The 24,202-nt window shown below is 31.9% G+C and overlaps 1 protein-coding gene across 2 annotated transcripts in view; it reads left to right on the forward strand.

Moving 5' to 3' along the window:
- Positions 1-24,202, forward strand: part of LOC126854687 (matrix metalloproteinase-2-like) — a 165,416-nt gene that overhangs the window by 3,002 nt on the left and 138,212 nt on the right. The window contains exons 1-2 of one of the 2 annotated variants that reach the window (XM_050601652.1): positions 4,071-4,243; positions 9,475-10,678. In XM_050601652.1, the coding sequence (XP_050457609.1) occupies positions 10,571-10,678 (108 nt within the window). In that variant the 5' untranslated portion in view covers positions 4,071-4,243; positions 9,475-10,570. Of the gene's footprint in view, positions 1-4,070; positions 4,244-9,474; positions 10,679-24,202 lie in introns of those variants that run through there. The other variant, XM_050601653.1, reaches the window with a different exon arrangement.

The following is a 24,202-nucleotide window of genomic DNA, read 5'->3' on the forward strand; positions in this document are numbered from 1 at the left end:
CAAGAAGCGCTTTTCTATTCCGTTTTAAAAAAAGATGGACAGAAGGGTTAAATTTAGATTTTGCTATTTCGCGAGAGTCAGTGCCGTGCCGATTGTCGCGGGAACTTTACTGGAGGGGGGCAAGGAGGGCATATCCACTTCCGGCGCAGCACCCACACGTCTTGGGCAGGATGAATCCGACGCGGGGCTTATCTTGCAACGTGTACTTTTATCTCGCGGGAAGCGGCTGGTCGTTGGCCCACACGGTGCTCGTTGATTTAACCGTTCCATTCATCGCACGCTGTTATACATGCGTTGTCGATGATGGCTTTTTTTAAAGCGTTTGGGGCTCGACGCGCTTTGTATACATACATTAATTAATCGATCGATATCACTGGCGGTTATCGAGCGACCGAAACTTCACGTAACTCTTTTCGAACAGTCTATTCCAGTTTGTTCCCGCAGGATCATTTCTCTAGATTTCCCGATAAGTGTCGTGAATTTTTAGAATCTCATTTTCACCTTTATTGAAAAAATTAATCTAAGTGTCATTTGTTATTGTCAGAGTCTAATATCATGGCGATTTGATTTTATTACAGCTTTTACGATTAATAAATTTAGCCGTAATTTGATTAAATAATTAATTACATGACACGATTAGTAAATACGACTAGTAAATATGTTTGATATTTGATAATATTAAAAATATATTGAAGAAAGATTTTTTTTCTTTCTTAAGAGAACTTTTTAATATTTTAAATAATTATATATTTCCAATCAATATATTTTCTACAATATAAAAGACATAAATTACTTCTAGCGATTGCATGCTTTAATTAATATATCATGATAAGTTAATAACTTTGTCTCGTAATTACCCAACTATTATATCGATCGAGAAGGGGAAGAGAAAGAGGGCAGAATAAGATGTCCTATGAGTATCGTTAATGGGGTCAGGTGCATTCGGTGCTCGTTCGTCATTGAATTCGCGCAACCCATCCCCTGAAAGATCCATACACATATAGGAACATACATATATACACACATATACATGTAGATTACATGCATATATATGACAGGATTACGTAAATGTCGTGTGACGTACAGTATTAAATTTAATCTCGTGGTCTTTGTATATAGGTACTGTGTGCGCTCTCGCGCATTTCCATTTATTTACATCGCAATTACTTTTGTCGCATTCAACCGCTGCAACTATGTGCGCAACAGATTTTTTATTCTTGGCTTTCTTCGAAATGTCTTTCATGTATCTTTCAGTGTATCTTTTGAGTTATTCATTTTTATTATTCTTTTTTTTATCTTGGTTGAAAAGTTTATCTCGTCAAGAAATAACATGAAATTTTTTACTATAAAAACTGCTCGCTAAAACTTGAAATTAAGTCAAATCATAATAAAAAATATAAATGCATTATTATATATATATATATATATATATATATATATATATATATATATAATGAATGAAAATTTAAAGATTATGAAATAAAAGAATTAAAGAAATGAGTGGATAGTAAAATGTAAAGAAAATAAAAATAATCAATAAACGAGAGGTTTACTTATCGATAACTTTAACATTGATTCAACATTGATATAACGACTCTATTTTTTTATGCATTTTTGTATTTAAAATAAGATAGATATATATTCAGGCTATCGTAAAAAAAAGAATATAAATAGGAAGTTTAGGAAGTTTAGGAAGATACGAGTCGCATTTGAAAGGTACAAACGCAATAATGGAACGAAAAGATAGACTTAATAGAAAGAAAGAGAGAAAGAGAGAGCTGCATCTTGAGTTCCATCTGCATTTTCATCCACATCAAACCTATCTTTTTTTTTTACACGGACCTTATGAATTTTCTCAACGACATCACGCTGTGAGACCCTTTGTTCAGCTTCATCAGGCAACACGACGAATAATCGCTCGATCTCACAAGGAGGACACGTAATTCTCTATTTGCATTTCCACGATCGTCCGTTTTAGTAGAATCGATTCTCACGTGTTACGGCAGAGAACATCGTTTATCTTGTCAATTTAACAAATCGCTCTTACCATTTTCGAGTGCACCGCGCGATTCCGGGCGGTACGTGTGTGTCACCCGCATACCCGGTTCGCCAACGCGCGACGACGGGCCCTCTGTTTGAGTGGGTGTGCGAAAGACAGAGAAGACAAGGAATGTTAGTATGCCTGGGGTTTTTAAGGATTTTTTTATAACTATTTTATAATCCCTTTATAACATTATATGTATGTATACATGACATATTTTAAAATAAAAATAATTTACAACATTTATATTGATATGCAATAACAATATTGATAATAATCTGTTTTTTTTTTGAAAAAGAAACATTTGTGAGAATTTACTATCTTTTGAAAAATGAATTATTATTGCAATGTAATTCGAAAATAAAAATACAGAATAGGAAGTGAGAAAGGAAAGATTGTATAATTAATATTAATGTATTAATATGCTTAAAATGATAGAAAAAGTAAGGCTGAGAAAAGAGTCAAAGAATCTTTGACGGTGTGATCAGTGTTGAAACGTAATTCTGCGAAAGATTTTTCGGGAGACAAGAGTGACAAATAAGTCCGCTCCATTACTCTGCTCTCTGGATTCCGATATTCTTCCGTCTCTCTCTTTGTCTCTTTTTATTATACAGGGTGATCTTGAAGTTTTCGCGTTGGCCGAAGTTATTTTCGCAATTATTTGAAACTTTGTATCAAATATCTTCTTGTGTCTAGAAAATATTTTTTTCATCGCAGGTTTGCTATAATTTCTTCGATAAATTATATTTAACGTTGCTTTTTTTCGATTATTTGATTTTTGACCTAATTTTTGGATAATATCGAAGTTTATTATTAGATGTATTTGAATTTCAATGATAAAAAAATTTATTTATTTATACTTATAATTTTTAAATTTTTATAACTTTAATTTGTTCGTTATTTATGCTTCAACATTGGAACAAACGTCACTCTTCATAGCTTTAACCGAACTTAGATTAAACGCAAGTAGATGAGTTTGGGACATCATGCATACAAATTAGCTGCATAACTTTGGTCTCTTGAGATTATCAGATATACTTGTGAAAGAGCACTAAATAGAAATGTCGTTTTTAAAATTTTATGTCTTTATTATTTTTATCAAATATTGTTTTATTGCTAATGTAATCAAAATATTTTTATTCAAATCGCATAATTATCACATAATTTATATATACAATATACTCGCTAAAAATTCTCATGATAAACAGAGATGATTAATTTAATAAATTAATTCAACAATACTCATTTACTCATACAAAAATCATTAATACAATAAAATTTAAAAAGTATAGACTTTGAAATTACAGTTTAATAAATATATAGAAGTATTTTCTTTTAATTATCACGCAATAATAAATACGATAACAAAATGTAATAATATTAAATTTAATAATATTTAATTTAATTTAACAATACAATAAATATAAATTGATAATAACAATGTCAGAATACATATAAATAAATAAATAACAATTATATTATTATTTTGAATATTACATACATATCAGATGTATTATAAATATTATAATTTATAATGTATTAAATGAAGTGAACAAGTAAAAATTGTTCAAAAATTGTTATCAATTTTCTTTAATAATTTTCATTTTAGCTTTTTCATGTTTCAAATAATTATGTTATGTGCTAAACAGATTATTCACGTAAATGTAAAATAAATAATCCAATTCTTCGGAAGAAGAAGCAATATATTTTGCTCAAAATAAGTTCATTACTTGCGATGATCGAGAATTGAAGCTCACATTTCTATTGTTTGGTCCAGCAGCTTCTATAAAGCAATATCGAAATAGAAGAGAAAAAAGAAATGGATTTTTAAATTCATCTTCTTTGAAAGAAAAAGACTCTTTCTTCTTCTCTCTTGCTTTCATTTTCTTCTCTCTCTCTTTTTCTTTTTCTCGTTTGGGTCGACCGGTAGCGAGACGAGGATAGATACTGGGAGTGGGAGGGCAATGGAGGGAAGGACCACAGAGTGGGCCCTCGAAGGAGTCGGGCGTCAGTCGCGCGGCACGCGGCGCACTGTTCGCACGTGGGTGTCGCTCTTTTTTCTCTCTCTCTCTCGTCGAAAAGGGTGCGCAAGTGTGTATTTGCGACCCTTTTGGGATTAACGCGATTGACCTCGCCGCCGAGAACAGGAAATGACGTCGTCGTCGCGGAGATGATAACGCGAATCGCACCGTTTGCAGCATTGTACGTCTTCGAGCTTTGTCCGAAACAGTTTCTCCGATGCAATTGCAACGTTGTCGAATGTGCAGAGTGTGCAGCACGGTCATTCTAGTAGCGACATACAGAGATCAGTATGACGATTAAATCCAGTGGCAGAGATTCCTTAACACAATATATAGTTTTGAAAAATTACTTTTTTTTAGTATAGTGTAAATTTAATATAAATTAATTTTTTAATTTGTTTACATAATCGTAAGATACGTAAAAATATCACGAGAACAACAATTAATATATAATATTTGTATAGTAATTAAAACAATAATTTTATAGAGAATTGATAAACAAAACTTTTAAATTTTATAAGTAAATAAATCTTTTGTTAAAGAAAAAACCTGGATAATCTTTGACAGAAATGAACGTTGCCTTTGCATCGAGATTACGAATGACTATTATCAGAAATAAATAAATTGTGTGCTTGTGTACATGTATATATGTACATGCATGCCTATATAAATGTACGGCAGAGAAGAGAAGGGCGGAAATGAGAGGGGAGAAATGTGCTGAATTTTTTGTGTCCTGCGTTGATATGTGTGTGTGTGTGTGTGTGTGTGTGTGTGTGTGTGAGTGAATGGGAGCATATGGCATTCAAATTTGACATCGATCTTTTTTCAGAATGGACGAATGGATATGTTGCATATCCTGCTGTCATATTTTCAAATCGCTAAATAAAAACCGAATTTAACTTTCAAAGAGAAAATAATTTGTTGGTGAAAAGAGTTTAGCTTTTATCAATTAAAAAAAATATAATAACGTATTTTTTGAACGCGGAATATTGTTTAGAAACTCCGCGAACACAGTAAATGGAAATTTGTTTCGCAGATTGAAAATAATGCAAAAAAAAAAATAGACAAAGTATGTATATAAATTTATTAGTAAGTACGTATCTATTAGTAAGTATGTATGTAAATCTATTTTTATAAATTTATATGTTTCTTTCATGATAAATTATATTGATGCCAAAGGTAATGAAAAATACATGTATTCCTCTGTATATGTATATGTAAAGAAATCAATAATTATCGTAAATTAAAAGCGTAAACTTGCTGAATTAAATTTTACAAACTCAAGCAAACTGTAAAATTTCGTTTAATGAGGTTAATTTTTAATCTGTTACCCTCCGCTTTATATAATATAATTTCGATTTTAAACATTATTTCAAATATATATCGTGATTAATTAAAAATTTGCACGGAACAATTGGGAATTTTATTGTCAAATTATTATTTAGTAAAAACAGTTTTATCGAATCAAGTAATAAATAACATTTAATCGTGCCAAGTCGTGAATTTAAACTATAAATAATCGAATAATTAATTTTAATGCGTGATGTGTCGCGAAAAATTGATTGAGACATTTTTTCTAAGCACAGTTTGAATGAAAAATCTTTCCTTTTTTCACTTAAGATCAAGTTATGTTGTAACGGTATCTTCGTTATGGCGCCTACGGACGAATCATCGGTGTACATCGATTCGCGCGAGACGCGATTAGCATATCGGGTGAATTATTTATATTAGTGTGCGCTGCGGAAAATCTCCAGTACTAGCCAGGTTGATTCATGCTGTCAGGTGCGCGCAATATATTACATTTCACGGTCTATATCAAGAAATGCATCTTTAATGCAGACAAATAGATAGCTCAATAGGAGCGCTGACGACCTATATCACGATATTGTATTGCTGTTTTTCAGTTTTGTTTATCGATTTTTAAGTGCTTGCTATAAGAAAATTAATATGGTTATAAGAAGAAAAGGTGATTCAACATCCTTGAAATATAATGGCTAAACGATTTGCTTGAAATTATAATAATTTTTAAATACTTCTTTTTTTCTTTATTTATTTTACGCGTTTTTTTTAAGCACTTTGTACTTCATTTCGCCCCATGCTGTTTTTTTATCGCGTTCACTCTTGTATTGTGGTTGCACGTAGTTAAATAATTGACCATTATCTTTTACGCAGAAAACGATATGGAAGGCCATTTTATGTTAAACATCGTCATTTCCTCTGGAATTATTTCTTTGCAATAAACTATTTTTTTTTCCGTAAATTGCATCTTGTCAATTGCATCTCTTGAATGTAATTACGTGTATAATTATAATATTATATTTGTTATTTATAGAGCATAATAGCCAAATTTTATAATAAAATATAATTAAATTGTAATAACGTGTCATACATAATATTATATTTAATTTAAATTATTAAAGATATTAGAGAAAAGTAATCTGTTTAATATATATTATATATTTTTTTTATTATTATTTTTAATTTTACACATTAAATTTTTATTTTATTTATCTTTATATAATATTATATGTTAATGTAATTTTTTTGCTACTTAAAATATCTTTAAAAAATATAGCTCTTTCTTTCTTTATGTAAAGTCGAAGTCCAACATTATAAGAATCGTCTTATGACGATTTGTGAGACTTTGCATGACATCACAGGATTAAAGCGCGAATATAGATTTAAGGCGATTGAAAAGCTACACAAACAAAAGTATTGCTATCTCTTTAGGGTCTTCGACCGATTCTTTCTCCTTGAATCCGCGCGGCCTTTTATCTGTTGTGTTTACTGCGGAAAGAAAGAAAGAAAGATTCACGTGTCAATGCCCTGATAGTGAGATTGCGCAGTCCATTCGATTGCTTCACCTGCACTTTTTTCGTCTACTGCCTTTGGAAAATTTATTCAACTAGAATTGTCGTCATTTTTCTAATTAAAGGGAAATATTACATTTTTATAAACTAGTTTCTCGATTTTTTTCATTTTTTATCTATAAAATTTTTGGCCAAGTTTGAATCAATTTTTTCCTAACGGAAAGAATAGAAATTTTTGAATTTTATTTTTGTAATATTTTTAAAATAGAGACAAAAGAAAGATCGAAAGATATATCTATAGTGTTTCGAAAATGTTCATTTTTCAAAGAGATTCTTAAAAAAATCTCCGTGATCGCGATTATATCCAAAATTGAAATTCAGTCAGAATTTGTTTGTCCTGTCGAGAGATCGATTCACGAAGACGGGAAAAATCGTAGTTAAGGACACGAGATGAAAACGCCGAGTATGTCGCAGGCGGACAGGCAACCATGCGGCAAAGAATGCCGGTGATTATCGAGACACGAGACGATGAAACGAGGTCAGCCCGTTCGCGTTGGCACGTTCCCCGGCGATAACGATTCTCTCGTTCTTTCGGTCCCGTATGTTGATCTCCTTCCGGTTTCCGGTCGGCTTCCCATTATCTCATGTCCTCGTTCCCGTCATTTTTCCAACTATCGGATAATGACAATCGTTACGCTCGATTTCGATCAATCGATGGATCAGCAGTGGCCTTCTCATTTTCACGTCTTTTGTAAAATTGTGAACCTTCGAGGTTTAATATGTTAACGATCTATTTATTACAAGATTCATTAAACGAATAAGAAACATAAAATATTATACAATCCAACACAATCGAAATAATTTTACATTTATTTTAATATAATTAATATTAATGTATTTAAAATAATTTAATGTTTGATATATTAAATTAAAAAATTATATACATTATTATCAAATTAAATAAATTGTACATATCAAAATTAAATAATCGATAAAAATTGTGAGATACCCAATATATGCAATGTTTTTCTAAAAAATTCTTAGAAAAATTTAGTACTATACATAATTTTACATATTTTTCCATATATATATATATATATATATATATTGAGATTTTATTAATTTTTTAAAATTAAGAAATATAAGAACTAATCAAATTTGATGAAATTTTTATCTTATTTAATCACTAAAATTTTTATTCCTGTTTTAGACCTTAAATGCGAGTAAGACAAAATAGATGGAATGAAATTCTCATCAGACGCGCGATTTTATCCGGTGTGAGACAAGATTTAATTATGTTTTCCTGAATTCTATTATCTACTTCCGACCGTCTGTTTAATATTCTCTGAAGGACTCAGTTTATCTTTGAATACGGTATAAGGGTTTTGAAGTTCTACGTCAATTTCGAAAACACATGCGTGCATGTTTCCTCAATAATAGAATAGAAGCAAACCTTTCTCCCTCTCCTTTTACTGATACATATCACATACTGTGCATGTTTACTTACTTTTTTGGATTATATCATAAATTCAAAATTATTAAATAGGTCTAATATAGTTGATTAAATTTTAGCAGATTTTCTGATTTTAAATACTAATCGTCTTAAAATAACACTATCGCAAGTATAAAAAATTGGTATAGATGTACATATTTTTAATTTAAAAAATATTTGTGATATATTGTACTTATTCTTTTATCGTTAGTTTAACAAAAATGTTTTATTTTTTATTTATGATTTAAACAAGCTTTTTGGAACACTTTGAACATGCTGTTTTGTACTTTACGTATCGATTACTTTTCGTACATATATCACATACATTCGATATATAGTGATCCATAAAAATTCATGAAATTCTTTCTCAAACGATTCCCTCTCCCGACCACGGTTGAAATTCAACTTAGTTCCCTCTCCTCCGCTGCCTCCCATATTTCTCAAAGGTGACGAGAAATCTGAGGTCTTCGGAGCCATTAAGCCCGGCAGTCGTTTATCGTGCGGAATACAAAAGAGCACTGTTTCGCGCGAGTCGTCGAATGGTTCTTCTGAAACCGTACTTGGAATTAAAGGGCCTGATGAAGTTTGCATACTTTTTGTCCCCTCCACTCAGACAGTTTCTGTCGAGGATAAATCTCGATTTATCCATGGTCTTCCGACTCTGGCGATATTAAACCAATATTTCTTTTTCTCTCTCTCTCTCTCTTCTTTGTCTCACAATAATGAATCTATAAGTATTTGATGTTCTACACGTTTTATGATTTTACCACCGGTTTTTTAATTAAACCAGATTTTAATTACGGATATAAAACTTTAATTTCAAATATAATCACCAAGTGTAGTTTAATATAATAAACTAACGTACATAAAAACTAACCTTTGCAAAGCTTTTGTAAAGTCTTATCTGAAAAATACAGTTTACATTAAAAACACCAGACCACATCCTTCTGTGTAAAAATTTAAACTATTAAAACATATATATATATTACGAATATTTGGTAAAAGAATTAAAAAATAAATCTCTTATATATCGTATTGATTTTTACAATAATATAATAAGTTTCGATGTGTGTGTGTGGTTTTTTTTTTTAACGAGCAAATATCACATAGGTCGGCGGATGGACGTGCCAACCGCTGGAAAGCCCGAATCCGGAGGAAAGTACGAAGAAGCCGGTAATCATCGCCGTCGTCATCATCGCCGCGGGCGGCGCAGGACAACTGAGTTGTCAAAAGTCGGCCGATTCGCGAAAAGGAAAAGGGAAAGGAAGAAGCGCGGTGCAAGTAAGTGAGCAACGACACGGAGCATCAGTTAATCACCGTCGTTGCGGTCGATCGAGGCGAAGGAAGAAGAAGTGGGAAAAAAGGAAGCAGGAGAAGCACACCCATCGGTGGGAGAAACGATCGGTGAAGGAGAAAAATCTCAGTTTGTCTCTGGAGATGTAGACGACGTAGACAACGTCCGATCACGTGAATGTGGCACAGAGAGTGATCGCCAATTCATTAATTCATTAATGGCATGCGGTAGACGCTAATCTCGATCGAGAAACGCCGATTACAGTGACATTTTCTTATTGGCGAATTACTTTTGCGAATATTGAAAGATTACTTGATGGCTCTTCTTCTTTTTTATATTTTATATCATTTGAGAGAATCTTGAGGTTCGACGCGGCATTTATATTTTGGATACTTCGCATTTTGCGAATAATTTGAGATTATCAGAGGATTATCTTACAATTGGAGGAATTATTCAGTGGAATTTCTGTTTTGGCTATTCTATGCTTTGATCATTCTGAACGGATTCTCCGAATCGTCCGGGTGGAATCTTCATTCCCACTGCGTCGTGTTTCGTGGGTAGAAGATCCTGAAGAGACTCGAGAGACCAGCCGGTGGAATCTTGATCTGTTCTACTTCGCGCGCACTTTGATTATTCCGAAGAGATTCCAAATTATTGATAAAATCTTCATCTTCGTTACTTGAATATTCCAAAGGGAGTCGAAGTGTCATTACTCACGGTGTGATCTCGTCGTACATTCAACTTTGACAGTGACAGTGCCTTAGTTTTTTTTTCTTTTTTTTCTTTTTTTTTTTTTAATCGTTGTTGAGTTTGTGATTTCGTGTTTGGGATTCTCGGTCGTGAAGAATATCGGAACGATATTTCGCGAGTGTTTCATCGGTATTGCATCTTCATCTTGGGGAAGCTGAACAGATGCATTCTGTTGCGAAGATGATGCGTCACGTCCTCATCGCTGCCCTTCTTGCTGTGCTCGTCAACGGAGCACCGAGATCATCGATCATCTACGCGGACGACAAAGTGGTGAGTGATATTATCCAGTTATCTACATTGATTGATTCTCGACAAAGCGGGAGCTAAAACATCTTTTGGCGTGACTATGTCACTCGATGAAATATGCTAACTGTTTTTACGGGAATAGTAATTGATTAATTATTATTCACGAAAAATCAGATAAGCCATTCATCAGCTAGAAAAATATTAAGAATTTTAGAAAATAAAATTAGTATAAATAAATTTTTTATCGATTTGCATTTCTCGTGTTTTTTAATGACAAAAAATATTTTTTATTATATTATTTTTTTAAAATATCTTTTCTTCATTAATTAATTTGTGAAAAGATAATAATTTTAAAATAAATTAAATAAATTTTTATAAATTATATTTTTATTATTAAATAATTAAATATCATTTTGTAGAGAAAAGGAGAATTTATTATAAATTATTTTTTTTGAATTTTTGTATTTTTAATTTAATGAACGTGTAATATTCGTATTTATCTCGCTGTTGAAAGCGATTTTTTATTTGGTAATATGATTAAGCATCTCGCTATGTTGACTAACAAAGTTTCATTTTGCACTGTTGGATATTTCACAATCGCGAACACCGAGCTATTCCGAAGTCAATTATAGTTGTGTCATACACGTAGCAATTATGATGGACTTGTTCTGGAATAATTTAAACGAAATTCGCGTGAGTAATTAATCAATTATTACTCACGAAAAGTCAAGTGAGTCATATTTTGTCAAAGGTTTGTTCGTACGTGAATGTATATTAATTTTATTAACGTTATTATAAAAAATTCATATCTGAAAAAGTCATATTTTTATATATTAATATGACATATGCATTTAGCAGAGATTCATGAGGTTTATTAGATTATATTTTTTTTATAACGCAACATATATGTTTCATGAGGTTTATTAGATTATATTTTTTTTATAACGCAACATATATATTTCAACTATAGAATATTTTATAGAATAGTATTGCGAGTATATATTACTTTTATTAAAATAATATTTGTGAATTAAATTATTCTGTTACATTTTATTTAACATCCTAAATATATATGTTTGAAGAAAATATAATATAACATTTTTTTTTTATTTTTAATTTGTTTTCGAATTCTTAGAAATTTATTCGAAAGCTTCAATTATTTTACTTTACCTAGCTTTTTGTGAATTGTAAGCGATTATTTTACGCACATACATTTTACACTGGCTTACATTTTGCGACCATGATGCCGGATTAGCTTTTCCTATAGAACGTCATTCGGGGAGCAATTTTAGTTCGTGTTTCAACAGTGAAGAATAATGGAGCCGCGGATATTGAAATCCACGGGGATTCAGATATAACGGCGAGTTTCGGAAGCGAGTTTCGACAATATTGCGCGGGTCAAATTTGGTGCGCAGAAATCATGCTCTGGACAGGATATTAGAGATATTCAATCGCGCGATATCGAATAGACAAGTTTTTAGAAAGCAGTATCGGAATAGTATCGGAATAACTGTGTTGACTTCAAGTTTATTCAGTATCAGAGTGAATCGAATATTTTTGTGACTCTAATAATATTTTTTGCATACATATGAAAAAATAATTATTATTACTTTAATTAATATGCATCACGTAATATAAATATTTCTATAAAATGGTAATTTTTTTTTTTTTTTAAATATGAGATATCATTATTTCAAGCGGTATTAAATATTTTGACGCTATTAATATTGATTCCCCTTAAAAATCTCTTTTTTTTTAATTAAAATTTTTATTAAATAAAATCTATTTGTGTGTATGTGTGTATGTCGAAGAGAAAGAATGCAATATTTTAAAGTAAAAAAATGTTCCTGTTTTTTAATTGTTCACGTGGAATAACAATTTAAATTTATAGATTTTTATGAAAAATATATATTTTATTTTTTAATTATAAATTGTTTATAAAAGAAAAAACCAAACATTTAAATTAGCCTTTTTAATATTAAATATAATTCTAAACACACATATATTAAGAGTTTATATTAATATATAAATATATTAAACAATAATATTTTATTGAATTTATGTTTTTTTAATGAATGAAAAGGTTATCTAGATTTATTTTTTTGAAATTAAAGATATCGATAAATATCTAAACGAGCTGCATGTATTTCTCTTGTATGTTTTTTTATTTTAGGCGTCAAGAGTAGATTATTCTGAGTGTTTTTAGTCTTTAGTAGAAAAAGACGGTCATATCCCCTTTAACCTCGCTTATCTGCGAGCATCGATCATATTAATTCGTAAAGCTACACGCACGCAGACGATGCTTTGTAATATGCTCGTATTCATAAGGCACTTAATATCAAGCAGAAGCTCGTAAAGTTGACTGTGGCGTTATACCATTACGTGTATGAGTGTATGGGATACCCCCGCGATAGCGTCTGGGACGCCCTGTGGGATTTGCGGTTCTACCAGAGACAGTTCCATAGTTTTCGTCGCGCTGTAACGTTCCATTACCTTAATACATTATGAGAATTGCCGTTGAAATGACTCACAAACATATCTACGTGTGAATAAAATTTTGATTATACTTACAAAATTTTTATGAATAAGAATTACATGCGAATATAACGCGAATGTGTAATATTTCTATTTATTTATATACAAAATTGGAGGCACTGTTTTAATTTTTAATTTCTCATACAAAGCTCTCATATATATGATAATCATAAATATATGTTATTATGATGATTTATGAAGAAATGGAAAATTATAAAAAATATGTAAATGAGGAATTATTTTCTCTTTATATTTCTAACATAGGGAGTAAAAACTGTTTTTGTGTGTGGGTAGGATCAGATCATAATGTAGGATCGATCATAAGGATATCTTTGTATTTAATCATTCTTTAATAACTTTGTTCAATAGAGAATGGTTTTTAATCGAATATAATTATATTTCGCGAAACGAAGGGCAGAAGGAGGGATACATTGACAATGCAGAAGTAGGATACCTCTGTCGCTAAGTCGGTCGCTTGGGAATTAATGGTACGCTGCGTTCCGCGGTATTAACTTTTTCCGTGTGGTTTCATGCACAGCTTTATTGTACTAATGACTGCCAGGGGACAACGAGCTTAGTGCCCGTTACGTATAACAAGTATATTTCCTTTTTCTGCGCACAGAAAAATATTTTTTCCATTTTGTCTCGTGCATTTTTCGCCGTAGACTCATTAATCCAATTGGCGTCTCGTCGGAGGTACATAGTGGCTTATACATTTGCGTCCATGGAATAATTATTCGCGTGAATTATCAAATTTCATTTCACCAAATTGCAGATGAAACGCTCGATTTTTCAATTGTATCGGGCGGATGATAAAGAAAAATGTAGAAATACATCGAGCAGTTTTTTTTATTCAAAGCTCAGGTCTAACTAGGAGAATGTAATATGTCGCGACGAGTTAACATAGGTCGGCAAAAGAATTAATTATACTGTGTGACGCCTTAGGGTCTTAATACACTTTCGTGTTTTTTTTTCACGAAAGAGACATATACATAATTATATTTTTTAAATTTATTTTAAACTGTCTAATGTAATTTACCTACGTATCTCTCAAGCATAATTATAATACATTTTAATTTTAATATTAATTTAATGTCATTTTATATATATAAAAAAAAATCTCCATAAAAAAACACACACGCACACATATATATTGCACGCATTTTTTTAATAATCTACTTTTCTCGCTATAGTTGAAAAAATTCTTTATCATTAGTTTTTACTACATTGCTATGTTCATTATATGCTCACGAAGGCAGATGCATGATTCAATTCATTTCGCGAAATGAGAAACATCGTATTAATAATAGCTAGTGAATGTTGTAATAAGCTTAACAGTAAATTACGCGGGTTATGTTGTCGAAATCATGATAATCATGATATCAAAATTCAAAATCATGTATAATCTTCTGATTATATCAGTTGGAGCAAAATATAATAACGTATAATAACTCTGCAATAGTAGAGGATTATATTATGTTAATAACTTAGTTTTAGAAATTGCGAGAAAAAACGCAAATTTAACTTTATATTTGATCAACATAATAATTTAATAATTAATTTACGTATATTTTATTAAATTATATTCAGATTGTTAAAGAGAAAGAAAAAGAGAGAGAGATTTTTTATTTAGATTAATATTTATTAAATTATTATAAGAAGATTTCAGCACGATATTTAAAAACATAATTTAAAAAGAGAAAATCAAATATATATTTAATTGAATTAACTCGACTTTAATTTATATTTATATTTATTTTATTTGCGCAGACTTTGATACTTTTTGAAGATTTAATAATTAAAATTTTTGTCAGAAATAAAAAATAAAGTAAACTAGTATTTATATAAAATGTTTTACATGCGCTTTATTACAATGCACTTTCCATAATGGTTTCGGAACGCGAGGAAATTACGGAAAATACATTCCAACCATCGTCGGATACGTGATCCGTGCGGTTTATTTCCGGCGAACATAGTGCGCGACACACGTTATACCTTCGTTTCTCTTCATGTAACTGGTGCGAATATTTCACATGGAATATTTCGTTAAAACCCCACGTAATGGCTGCTGTGCTAAAAGTTTCGGATTTTTCTTTTTTTTTTTTTGTCAGATTCTGCAAGAAATTAACATAATATTTACACTGTGATGACATTTTGCGCCATTGATCCACCTGGTTTTGTATGAACTTAATACAAAAAAGAAATGCAAAATTAGATTAATTCATAATTTTGTTCTCTCTATCGAAATTTGCTTTAATACATTTCAATTACATTGTGAAATAATATTGATATATATCAAGATTTTTTCTCAAATATAAAAAGCATTGAAAAAACCGAAACAAAAATATTTGTTTGAAGAATGTTTTATATATATATATATATATATATATATATATATATATATAATTTTAAAGAATTTATTTTAAAAGTAGATAAGTTAATTAAACAAATGAACTTTAGTTTTACGGACAGAAAAGAAAATTATTTAAGTAATAATATGTAATAAAAGAAATAAGATAAAATAGCTAATAATTAATATTTTAAAATTAATTTTGTAGTAAAACGAATATCACATACATTCCTAAATTTCATACATGATGTTAATATAATTTAACATCAAATTGATTTTCTTAGATTTTCAATATTTTATCAATTTGAATTGATATGTGATATTTTGAATGTAACAATAATTCTTGAATGCATCTCGTATAACTTATGCGCATATCAGAGAATACTAAAGAATTGCCCGTCTCGCTGCATTGATCGATATCGCGAATCTAATTATTTTGAAAGGTCCAGTCTCGCAATACTTGGTGCAGTCGCAGCATCGTGTGTCGGAAGAAAACGGACGCGAAGTCGTATTGGGAATATCGCGTTATTCTGACCCTCTCCGACCGAGAAGAGAGAGCGCGTTATCTCGCTGCTACGAATGGAAAATTGGAAAAAGAGACAGAGGGTGTTTCTATTCGGTCGATTCGCCCAACAAGCCCCAACAGATCGTGTTATTTCTGTGTTCGCTTGCTGCATTTGTTTGCATTCTTCGGCGGGACGGCAAAATGAAATGCATCCCTGTCGGTACGCGCCGTACATTCTTTCTCTCTTTCTCTCTCCGACCGAGTTTCCCCCGAGTGAGTCAATACTATCCAGATAGTTGGAACGAGCTCTACATTTGTCTCCGGCTATTGTGAAATTCTCACGGCGGAATCTTCGCAGATCGGGGCAAATCGCATCAGCGAGAAATGCAATTTACAAAGAGTGACGCAAACAAAGGGATTCGCTTTTGTTCTTTAAATGGTTGAGCGATTTATTACGAGAGAGCTAAATTAAGTACGAAATTGTATTGAAATGAATATTCGAGTAGTAAATATTTATTTAAATTTTTAAACGAATTGTGATTGGTCTGTAATTATCTGTGTTGCGTGTATCTTTAAATAATCTCTCAAAATAATTATAAAAATATAATGTTTAAATTATGATTTATGCGAGTTATTTTTGATATCAGAATTAATATTACGGGGGCAAGTTGTAATTTTTTGAATCCTTCGCGTTGTGACTTTCCATTTGTTTGCGGCTGATTAAGTGCAACACTCGTCGCAATCCGGATGCGCGGGACGTTTCATTTTCCATCGCGTTTCCGCATCCGCTCGACGGCGCGCATTATTAACTTTCCTATTACCTTCAAAATTTCTACGCACTCTTGGCTGTACGCATATATTAACTTCCGCTACCGTGTCCGTTTATTATGTGTTTTGTGGCGCGTCGAGAGACCCTTTTCTCTTTATCCTCTCTTTCGCGCTACAGTCAGAGTGCAGTCATTGCCGTTTTGTTTTTCCGATATTCTGCCGCGATTAGAAAAGATTCTCCATTCAATAAATAATCGAGTTGAAAAATTATTCAATAGTCGAAATTACGTTCAATGTTTTTCCTGTTGCGAAATTTCACAATTTTCTCAATATATTTACACATTTTTGCATTTAATAAATATATATTGTATGTATAATCTTTTTATCTTTCTATTTAATTATATTACGCATCTTGAATGTATAAACACAAAGAAATTTAATATTTGATCATCTCTTGGTCTTTCTTTTTTCTATGAAATCTTAAGTAACAAGATGAAAAATTCTCTTCTCAACACATTTTCCTAAATTCAATTTTTTGATTTAAATCCAATTCTTTTGACAGCACTCGAAAAACGCAAAAGACAAGAAAATATTTTTCTTTTAACAGCGGATTAATGAGTTTGCGTTTCTCGACTCGCCCGCGATATACTTCCGTTCAGAAGCGTCGCAACATCACGAGATGCATCCGCATCCGTTACCAGTTCTCTCGGAAGCTCCTTCGCGAACTTCTTTGGGCTGTGTATATGGATGTAGATGGAAGTCGGAATTAACTGTCGGGCATAACTTTGCGCGCGCGAATAATTTGCAGAAAGTTGGGATGTGCACGCGATCTGCTTTAAGAGAACGCTATGATCGCAAGCGTTTTCGCTGACGAACGCAACGGCAAATATAAATACGCAAACGAGCAAACGATGGGTAAATCTCGAGCCGGGATTTACAGAGAATTTTCTTGTATGCATGTTTAATGTTTGATATATGGAAATTTCGTTCAACTTGTTTGAAATTAAGAAGCAATAACTGCTTTAATCTTAAATAATCATAGAGTCTCTTAAAACTATTATAGCAATTATAATCGAATATAATTTTATAATATAATTTTAATCATTAGAATGAATGCTTAATTCCTTAAAGATGACAGACTAGTATCACCCTCTTGTCTCGTGTTTAATTATTATCATAATCGGAATTATCTTAAATTAAAAATATTACTGATAATTTTATCGTTTCATAATGTTTTATTAATTTTGGATAATTATAATTATAATTTTTATAATTATAATTTTTACGCAAATCGTATGTCTATCTTGAGTAAAATGATAGCAATTAAAAATTGGGAAATTTAAATTTTTCCACTACGCCTAAAACTTATGATTCCGTCTTATCATGTGGCTTACGCTTTAGGACGTGTCTCAAATTAACAGCGACTCGTATCTCGCCTGACTTTTTGCGTGCGTACGTCGCGGGTTACTATCGCGCGTGTCTCGCTCCATTCGTGCTATATCGCTCGTCTAATACATACCTCGGTATGTCGTGCAGACACGGGGTGGATGACTAAGAGCCGCACGGTCGATCCCAAAAGTCGCTTCAGCTTATCGACTACACACGCGCGTGCTGCACGCGTATTTGGAGCGTCGCGGCGCCTGCGCCCATCTCTCCCCTTCCCTCGCCTACACAAAAACCCGTCGAGTTCGTGTTCCCACCTCTTTATGAAAATCCACCCTCGTCCTCGAGGAATGTTCTACGAAACATCAATGATAATACTAAATAAAAAAAAATCACGCAACGTGTTTCCTCGTACAAACTTATTATATGTATATTACATGAATGGAAGCGAAATTATTGTATACTTGTAAGAGAGAAAAGGAGAGAGAAAAATATCATGTTTATTAAATAATTATGACAGAGATATGAACGTATCGAAAAATAAGGCGCTAGATTTTTTTTATTTAATATTTCTTTTATTGTATTAGATTTCCATTTGAATAGATAGTATTTTTATGTGCAGGAGAATTAAAATAATTATGAAGAGGGATAAAATTTATAAATAAAACTATTATACACAAAGTCAAAATTAAAGATTATATAAATATGAAATATTCAAATGGTTTCATGAAGGTGTTTAAGGATTAAAGGTGAAGGTTCTTTGCAAGTCAAATTAACCAGAGAATTCCGATATTGCAAGAATATACGGGCAAATATTATTTGCGATATACATAGATATTTTTACATTGTCGTGTAGAGAGAAACTCGTTTAGCGATCAACAAAGAGGAATAACGAGGGAAACGTCTCTGACATTTTTGAGTCACTTCGAAAGCTCGCTTTTGCGAGACGTAATGCATGTGATTCCAATTGAAGCCATTAAGTCGAAAAGGGTTGAAAGCACGTTGGATCTCGGGGAGAGCGAAAGAGGAAAAGAGAGAGAAAGAGAGAGAGAAAAAGAGCTTCCGATCGCGCCAAATGACACGTCGTCTGTTGAAAGTCTGTTTGACAGATATACGCGATCGCAAGCAATGCCATCCTCTTAGTCACTTTAAGCGAACATATCACAACACGACTTTCGACATTCTCGACGAACATTTCATCCTAAACGCGGCTACATTTCTAGTTTCTAATTTATTATACGTAACGCATGATTTTATCGAGCCGTTAAATCAACTTTCTAAGAGTCAAACCCTCATTTTGTACTTAGTATTAAAGTAATACGTAATACAAATGGTTTCTAATACGTAATATAAACGGTTTCTCGAGCTTATAGCTCTTAATTTAGCTCTTAGTCATAAGCTCTGTTCATTTAATGCTGAAAGCATTTGTATGTAGGATCTTGCATGGAATATAATTGTTTGGATAATTAGTTTTGGAACGAGCAATTTGTTAACGCGCACAATTAAATATGCGATATAATAAACGCATTTACATTTTTTGAAATTTGTAGAATTCCATGTCATTATAAAATCATAATTAAATTTTGTTGTAATTAAAATTATGATCGGTATAAAGAGATATAATTATTTTTTTTTAATTGTATTATTTATAAATTTATTGTTTAGTTGAATATGTTCTAAAATATATAAGAATAATAAAACTATCTTTTTTCACATAATAAAACGAGAATATATTTTTATCAGACTGGTCAATTATAGTTAAGAGAAATTAAAATATAATTGACTATTGAAGTTAATGGATTATTATTGGCAATTCAGCTTAATCTTTTGAGATCGAATTGGAGCGATGGTTAAGTGTACACAAGTGATTTCTGAGACGTGATATCGAGGGGTTAATCGATAACTTTGTCGGAGGTCACCATTAATCACGTTAAAGACGTTCTCGTGGCGCGGCGGGGGCTGACACCCTTCGCTTTTGCTTTCAAATTATTAAAGAGCAAACCCTCTATCGTGATATTGTGTACTTGGGTGACGCAATTATAGGTTTACTGTTTTTCGGATATTCAACTATCATAAACCGATGTCAAATTTAGCGTACAGTACAACACTAATAATCGTCAACTTTACGAACAAAACTAACATATTTAGAGACTCTTATTTTCTGAATAAATTTTCAAATATGATTAACAAATCATAATTAAGGGAAATTTAGTAAAATATTATATTTTTTTTTTTTAAGTGCATTTTACACAAATTTTCTTGTAAAGTAAAATAAGAGACTGCAATCTTACATATTTACTTTACATGTAATTGTTGATCTAAGTTATTTTTTTTGTTACATTTATTTTATAATAACGGCAAGCAATTGCGGATTTGTAAATTAATTTTTAACCTTCTTGAAATATTGCATAGTATATACATTACTCTTAATATATAATATATATAAGGAATATATCTAAATATATTCATAATATATATTTGTTGTATTAACTATATGATTTATGCTATACGCTTATTGTATATCTTATTACTTGTTTTTCTTTTCTTTTCAAACAGAATATGAAATTGATTCTTTCGTACTGGAATAATCAAGTATATGCTTGAGAAAATGAAGGAGAAGGTTATTCAAATATTTGTTTAATCTTTATGCTTCTGAATAATAGCAGTTAAGGCAGAAAAAATATACGCATATATACGCATCTTAAATATTTTTTCTTGATTTATAAATTAATATTTTTAAAGCATATGTAGCCAATAATTTATAATATCTGTATCTTTATAAACATACGCATATATAAAAACAAATATGATATATTATATTGGCATATTACCAATCTGAAGCATAGGTTTATTGGCGTCAATATTTACTTTTCGTCAGCAGCATCAGAAGCTTAAAAAAAAAAAAAAAATATATACACATACTCGTAATGATATATGACATTTCTCTGCTTTCAAGCCTAGATATCGACTGCTCTAATTTCGTGATATTGACATATTACTACTCCGAAGCGTATTTTTTTTTTCTGAGTCTCGAACGACGTCGGCCTCGTCGCTCGAAAGCGAGTACTTTATCAAACGCCGGGGACCTTACTTCGAAACCATTAAGCCGGGCATTTATACGCGATTGAGGTCGTTAACTGCAGGAAGCGTCGGCTGGCGCGCTTAAACACAAGACCGCGAGTATGTGTCACGATGTACGTACGTTGCGTGCGTGCGTGCGTATGAACGTGCGTGCGGGCGTTGTCTTGGTCGTCGATGATATCCAATCATGATCGAAGGGACTTGGCTTCGCGGAAAAAGGGAAAAAGTCGCGCCATTAACGCCCACGCGGTTATCGGGTTCGCGCATGTCTAGACGCCAATCAAGGGAATATGTGCGTATATTTTGTTCTTGAATCTTGTTTTTTAAGCGAGGGAGAAACGCCACGGAGTGACGCCACACATTACGAGCGATAATTTATCGCGCGCGGATGCAACGATGCGTTCGTCGCATCTCGGCAGATGCTGCCGGCGCCGATCGATCAAGTAATTACCACAGTATTTAATTAAATGTCCGTGATGTGTGGATTTATGTCTCCCGAATCCTATTATCTACTCGCGAACTCATGTTTTCGGGTTCGAGTTATTTGAAAGTTGCATTGACTGTGAAACGTCATTTGTTTTGTTATATTTTGTTATATGTTTGGTCAAAAAGATTTTTCAAAATAATAAATACAATCATAAATAAAAACCAGTGAACGAAAACAATTGATTAAATTTAAATTTAATTTAAAATTTAATATTTTTCTGTTTTTTAAAATTCTATATTTACCTTTTATATATTAAATAAAATTTAAAATATAATAATAATTAAACAACGTAAATTATTAATTAGAAATATATAGGATCTTTAAAAGATTCTCTCTAATGTATAAATAAATTAATTAATAGCTTATAAAATTAAACATAAACATATCTATTTATATAATTGATTTTTAAATTATAGTTGAGGTCTCGAAATTTATATTTATAAAAATTAAATATGCGACTATTATTTTTGAAATTTTTGAAAGACGCGTTTTTGAAATGAATTAAAGAAAGAAAAGCTTCAATGGAGAAAAGGCTTTTTGTAATTACTCGATGCCTGATTCTGATTGGTTGATATAATTTCTTGTCGTTGCGCGAATTGGCTTGCGAGAATATGCATTGTCGGCGCCATGCAATTACAAGTGTCATCATACTTTTGATTATTAATTTCTTAGATTTTTCGGACCTTATAAGCGATATTTTTTTTCACACTCATTTTTAGTATTGCTTTTACGCAATTTTTCGAATTTTTTAAATTTCCATAAATGGAGGAGTTTTTTCACATGTACATTTCTAATAATGTATATGATACGTTCAACTGAAACGTGGATTGAAGGTCGTTTTTCCATAAGAATCAGTTTCAGTTAAACGTACCTAATACTTCTTTGCAATTTCGCGCTCATTCTCGCAGAATTCTCGCCGCGTTTTCGCCGTTTCAGCTTTTCTCCTCGGTCGTGAACCAATCGTGCGTAAGATCGCGATGCGTGCACAGGCGTGACTGGCATCGCGCACGAAGCCACCGTTGATTCCTCGGGATGACCGGTCGGCATGCCGTAATTAGTAACACATGTGGCGAACGCCGTGAGCAACCCCACCCATCGATAGATCGTGCCAACGCTCTCTCCGATCGTGCCACATTGTAGATTCAGAGACTGTACTCAGACCACATCGGGTGATTGCTCGATGAACTGCGCGAGTTTGTAAAAATTTACAATAAAAGACATTAGAGATATATGACATTAGATTAATGTAACAGCAGAAGTTATTAATCTTCATGGAAAACGCGGAAGCGTATGTCTTATCGCACATGATAATATTTAAACTTGAAGCGTGTAAGACTGATAACGATTATAATTCGTAGAAAAAATATCTTTTTATCTTACTTAGACAGTTTGCTGTATTTTTTATGCTCGTAAATATATTTTCATTACGTTTCTCAGCATATCATTCGAGCAAAAATTGCAAAAGTAATTACATTTCAATTAGATGGGCTAATTATCCGCGCACGGTACACTACATCCGGATAATTCTGGCGAATGATCGGCTCGAAAAACGGCATTTTAAGTCTTCCTGACGATTATCCTTGCAACCGTGATGCCAGTCTATAAAAACGACGGTCGCCTCTCTCCTAGCCGTGCAGCTGTTCTCGTCGTCGTGTATCTCAATTAACGACGAGTGTCCCGTTCATTAGTCATCCTCGGTTAGGTAGACAGACAAGGCGGATGCACAAAGAACATCCGTTATGGAAGTCGTTTCGATGAAAGTCATCGAAAAATATCGTGACTCGTTCATTCGTGTTCTCCGTGTCGTACGTGACATTTTCCTATCCCCAAAATCGCGCGACCGTGCTTCTCTTTCGCCGAGATTCTCGAGCGGAGAGCTTCTTATCGGCAACGAGACCGGATTGTTTAATTTTACATACGGTCTATGATAATTTGATCGCCGACTCTTCGTATGAATCATTCATCAGCACAGACTATTTGCAATTAGAATGAAATATATAGTACAGTTTTAATATAGGAACACACTGGAAGGCATTAAAAAACGTAATAAACATTCTAATGAGAAAAATATCGCAAAAAGTGCGCTAAAAATTAGATTATTTAATGAATTTAATGATTTAATACTATAAAAAAGATTTTTGAAAAAATTATATTGTTATGTAATTGATATTTGATATAAATAAAAATGTATTAATAAATAAATTGATATTTATTATACATTTTATAATTTTCAATTATACATTTCTCTTAGAAATAATATCATTTTTAAATAAATATCTCAATGTCGCTATGATTGAAATAAATTAAACGATGAAATAAATTAAACGAGATGAAAATTTGTACAATCTTGGATAACATTAAGGAAATACGTTTGCCGTGGTTTTCGGCTATCCGATGACGTCACCATCGCGCGACGCCCTCCTTGGCGCCGTTACACAT

This window comes from Cataglyphis hispanica, chromosome 14, assembly GCF_021464435.1.
Source record: "Cataglyphis hispanica isolate Lineage 1 chromosome 14, ULB_Chis1_1.0, whole genome shotgun sequence".
NCBI lineage: Eukaryota > Metazoa > Arthropoda > Insecta > Hymenoptera > Formicidae > Cataglyphis > Cataglyphis hispanica.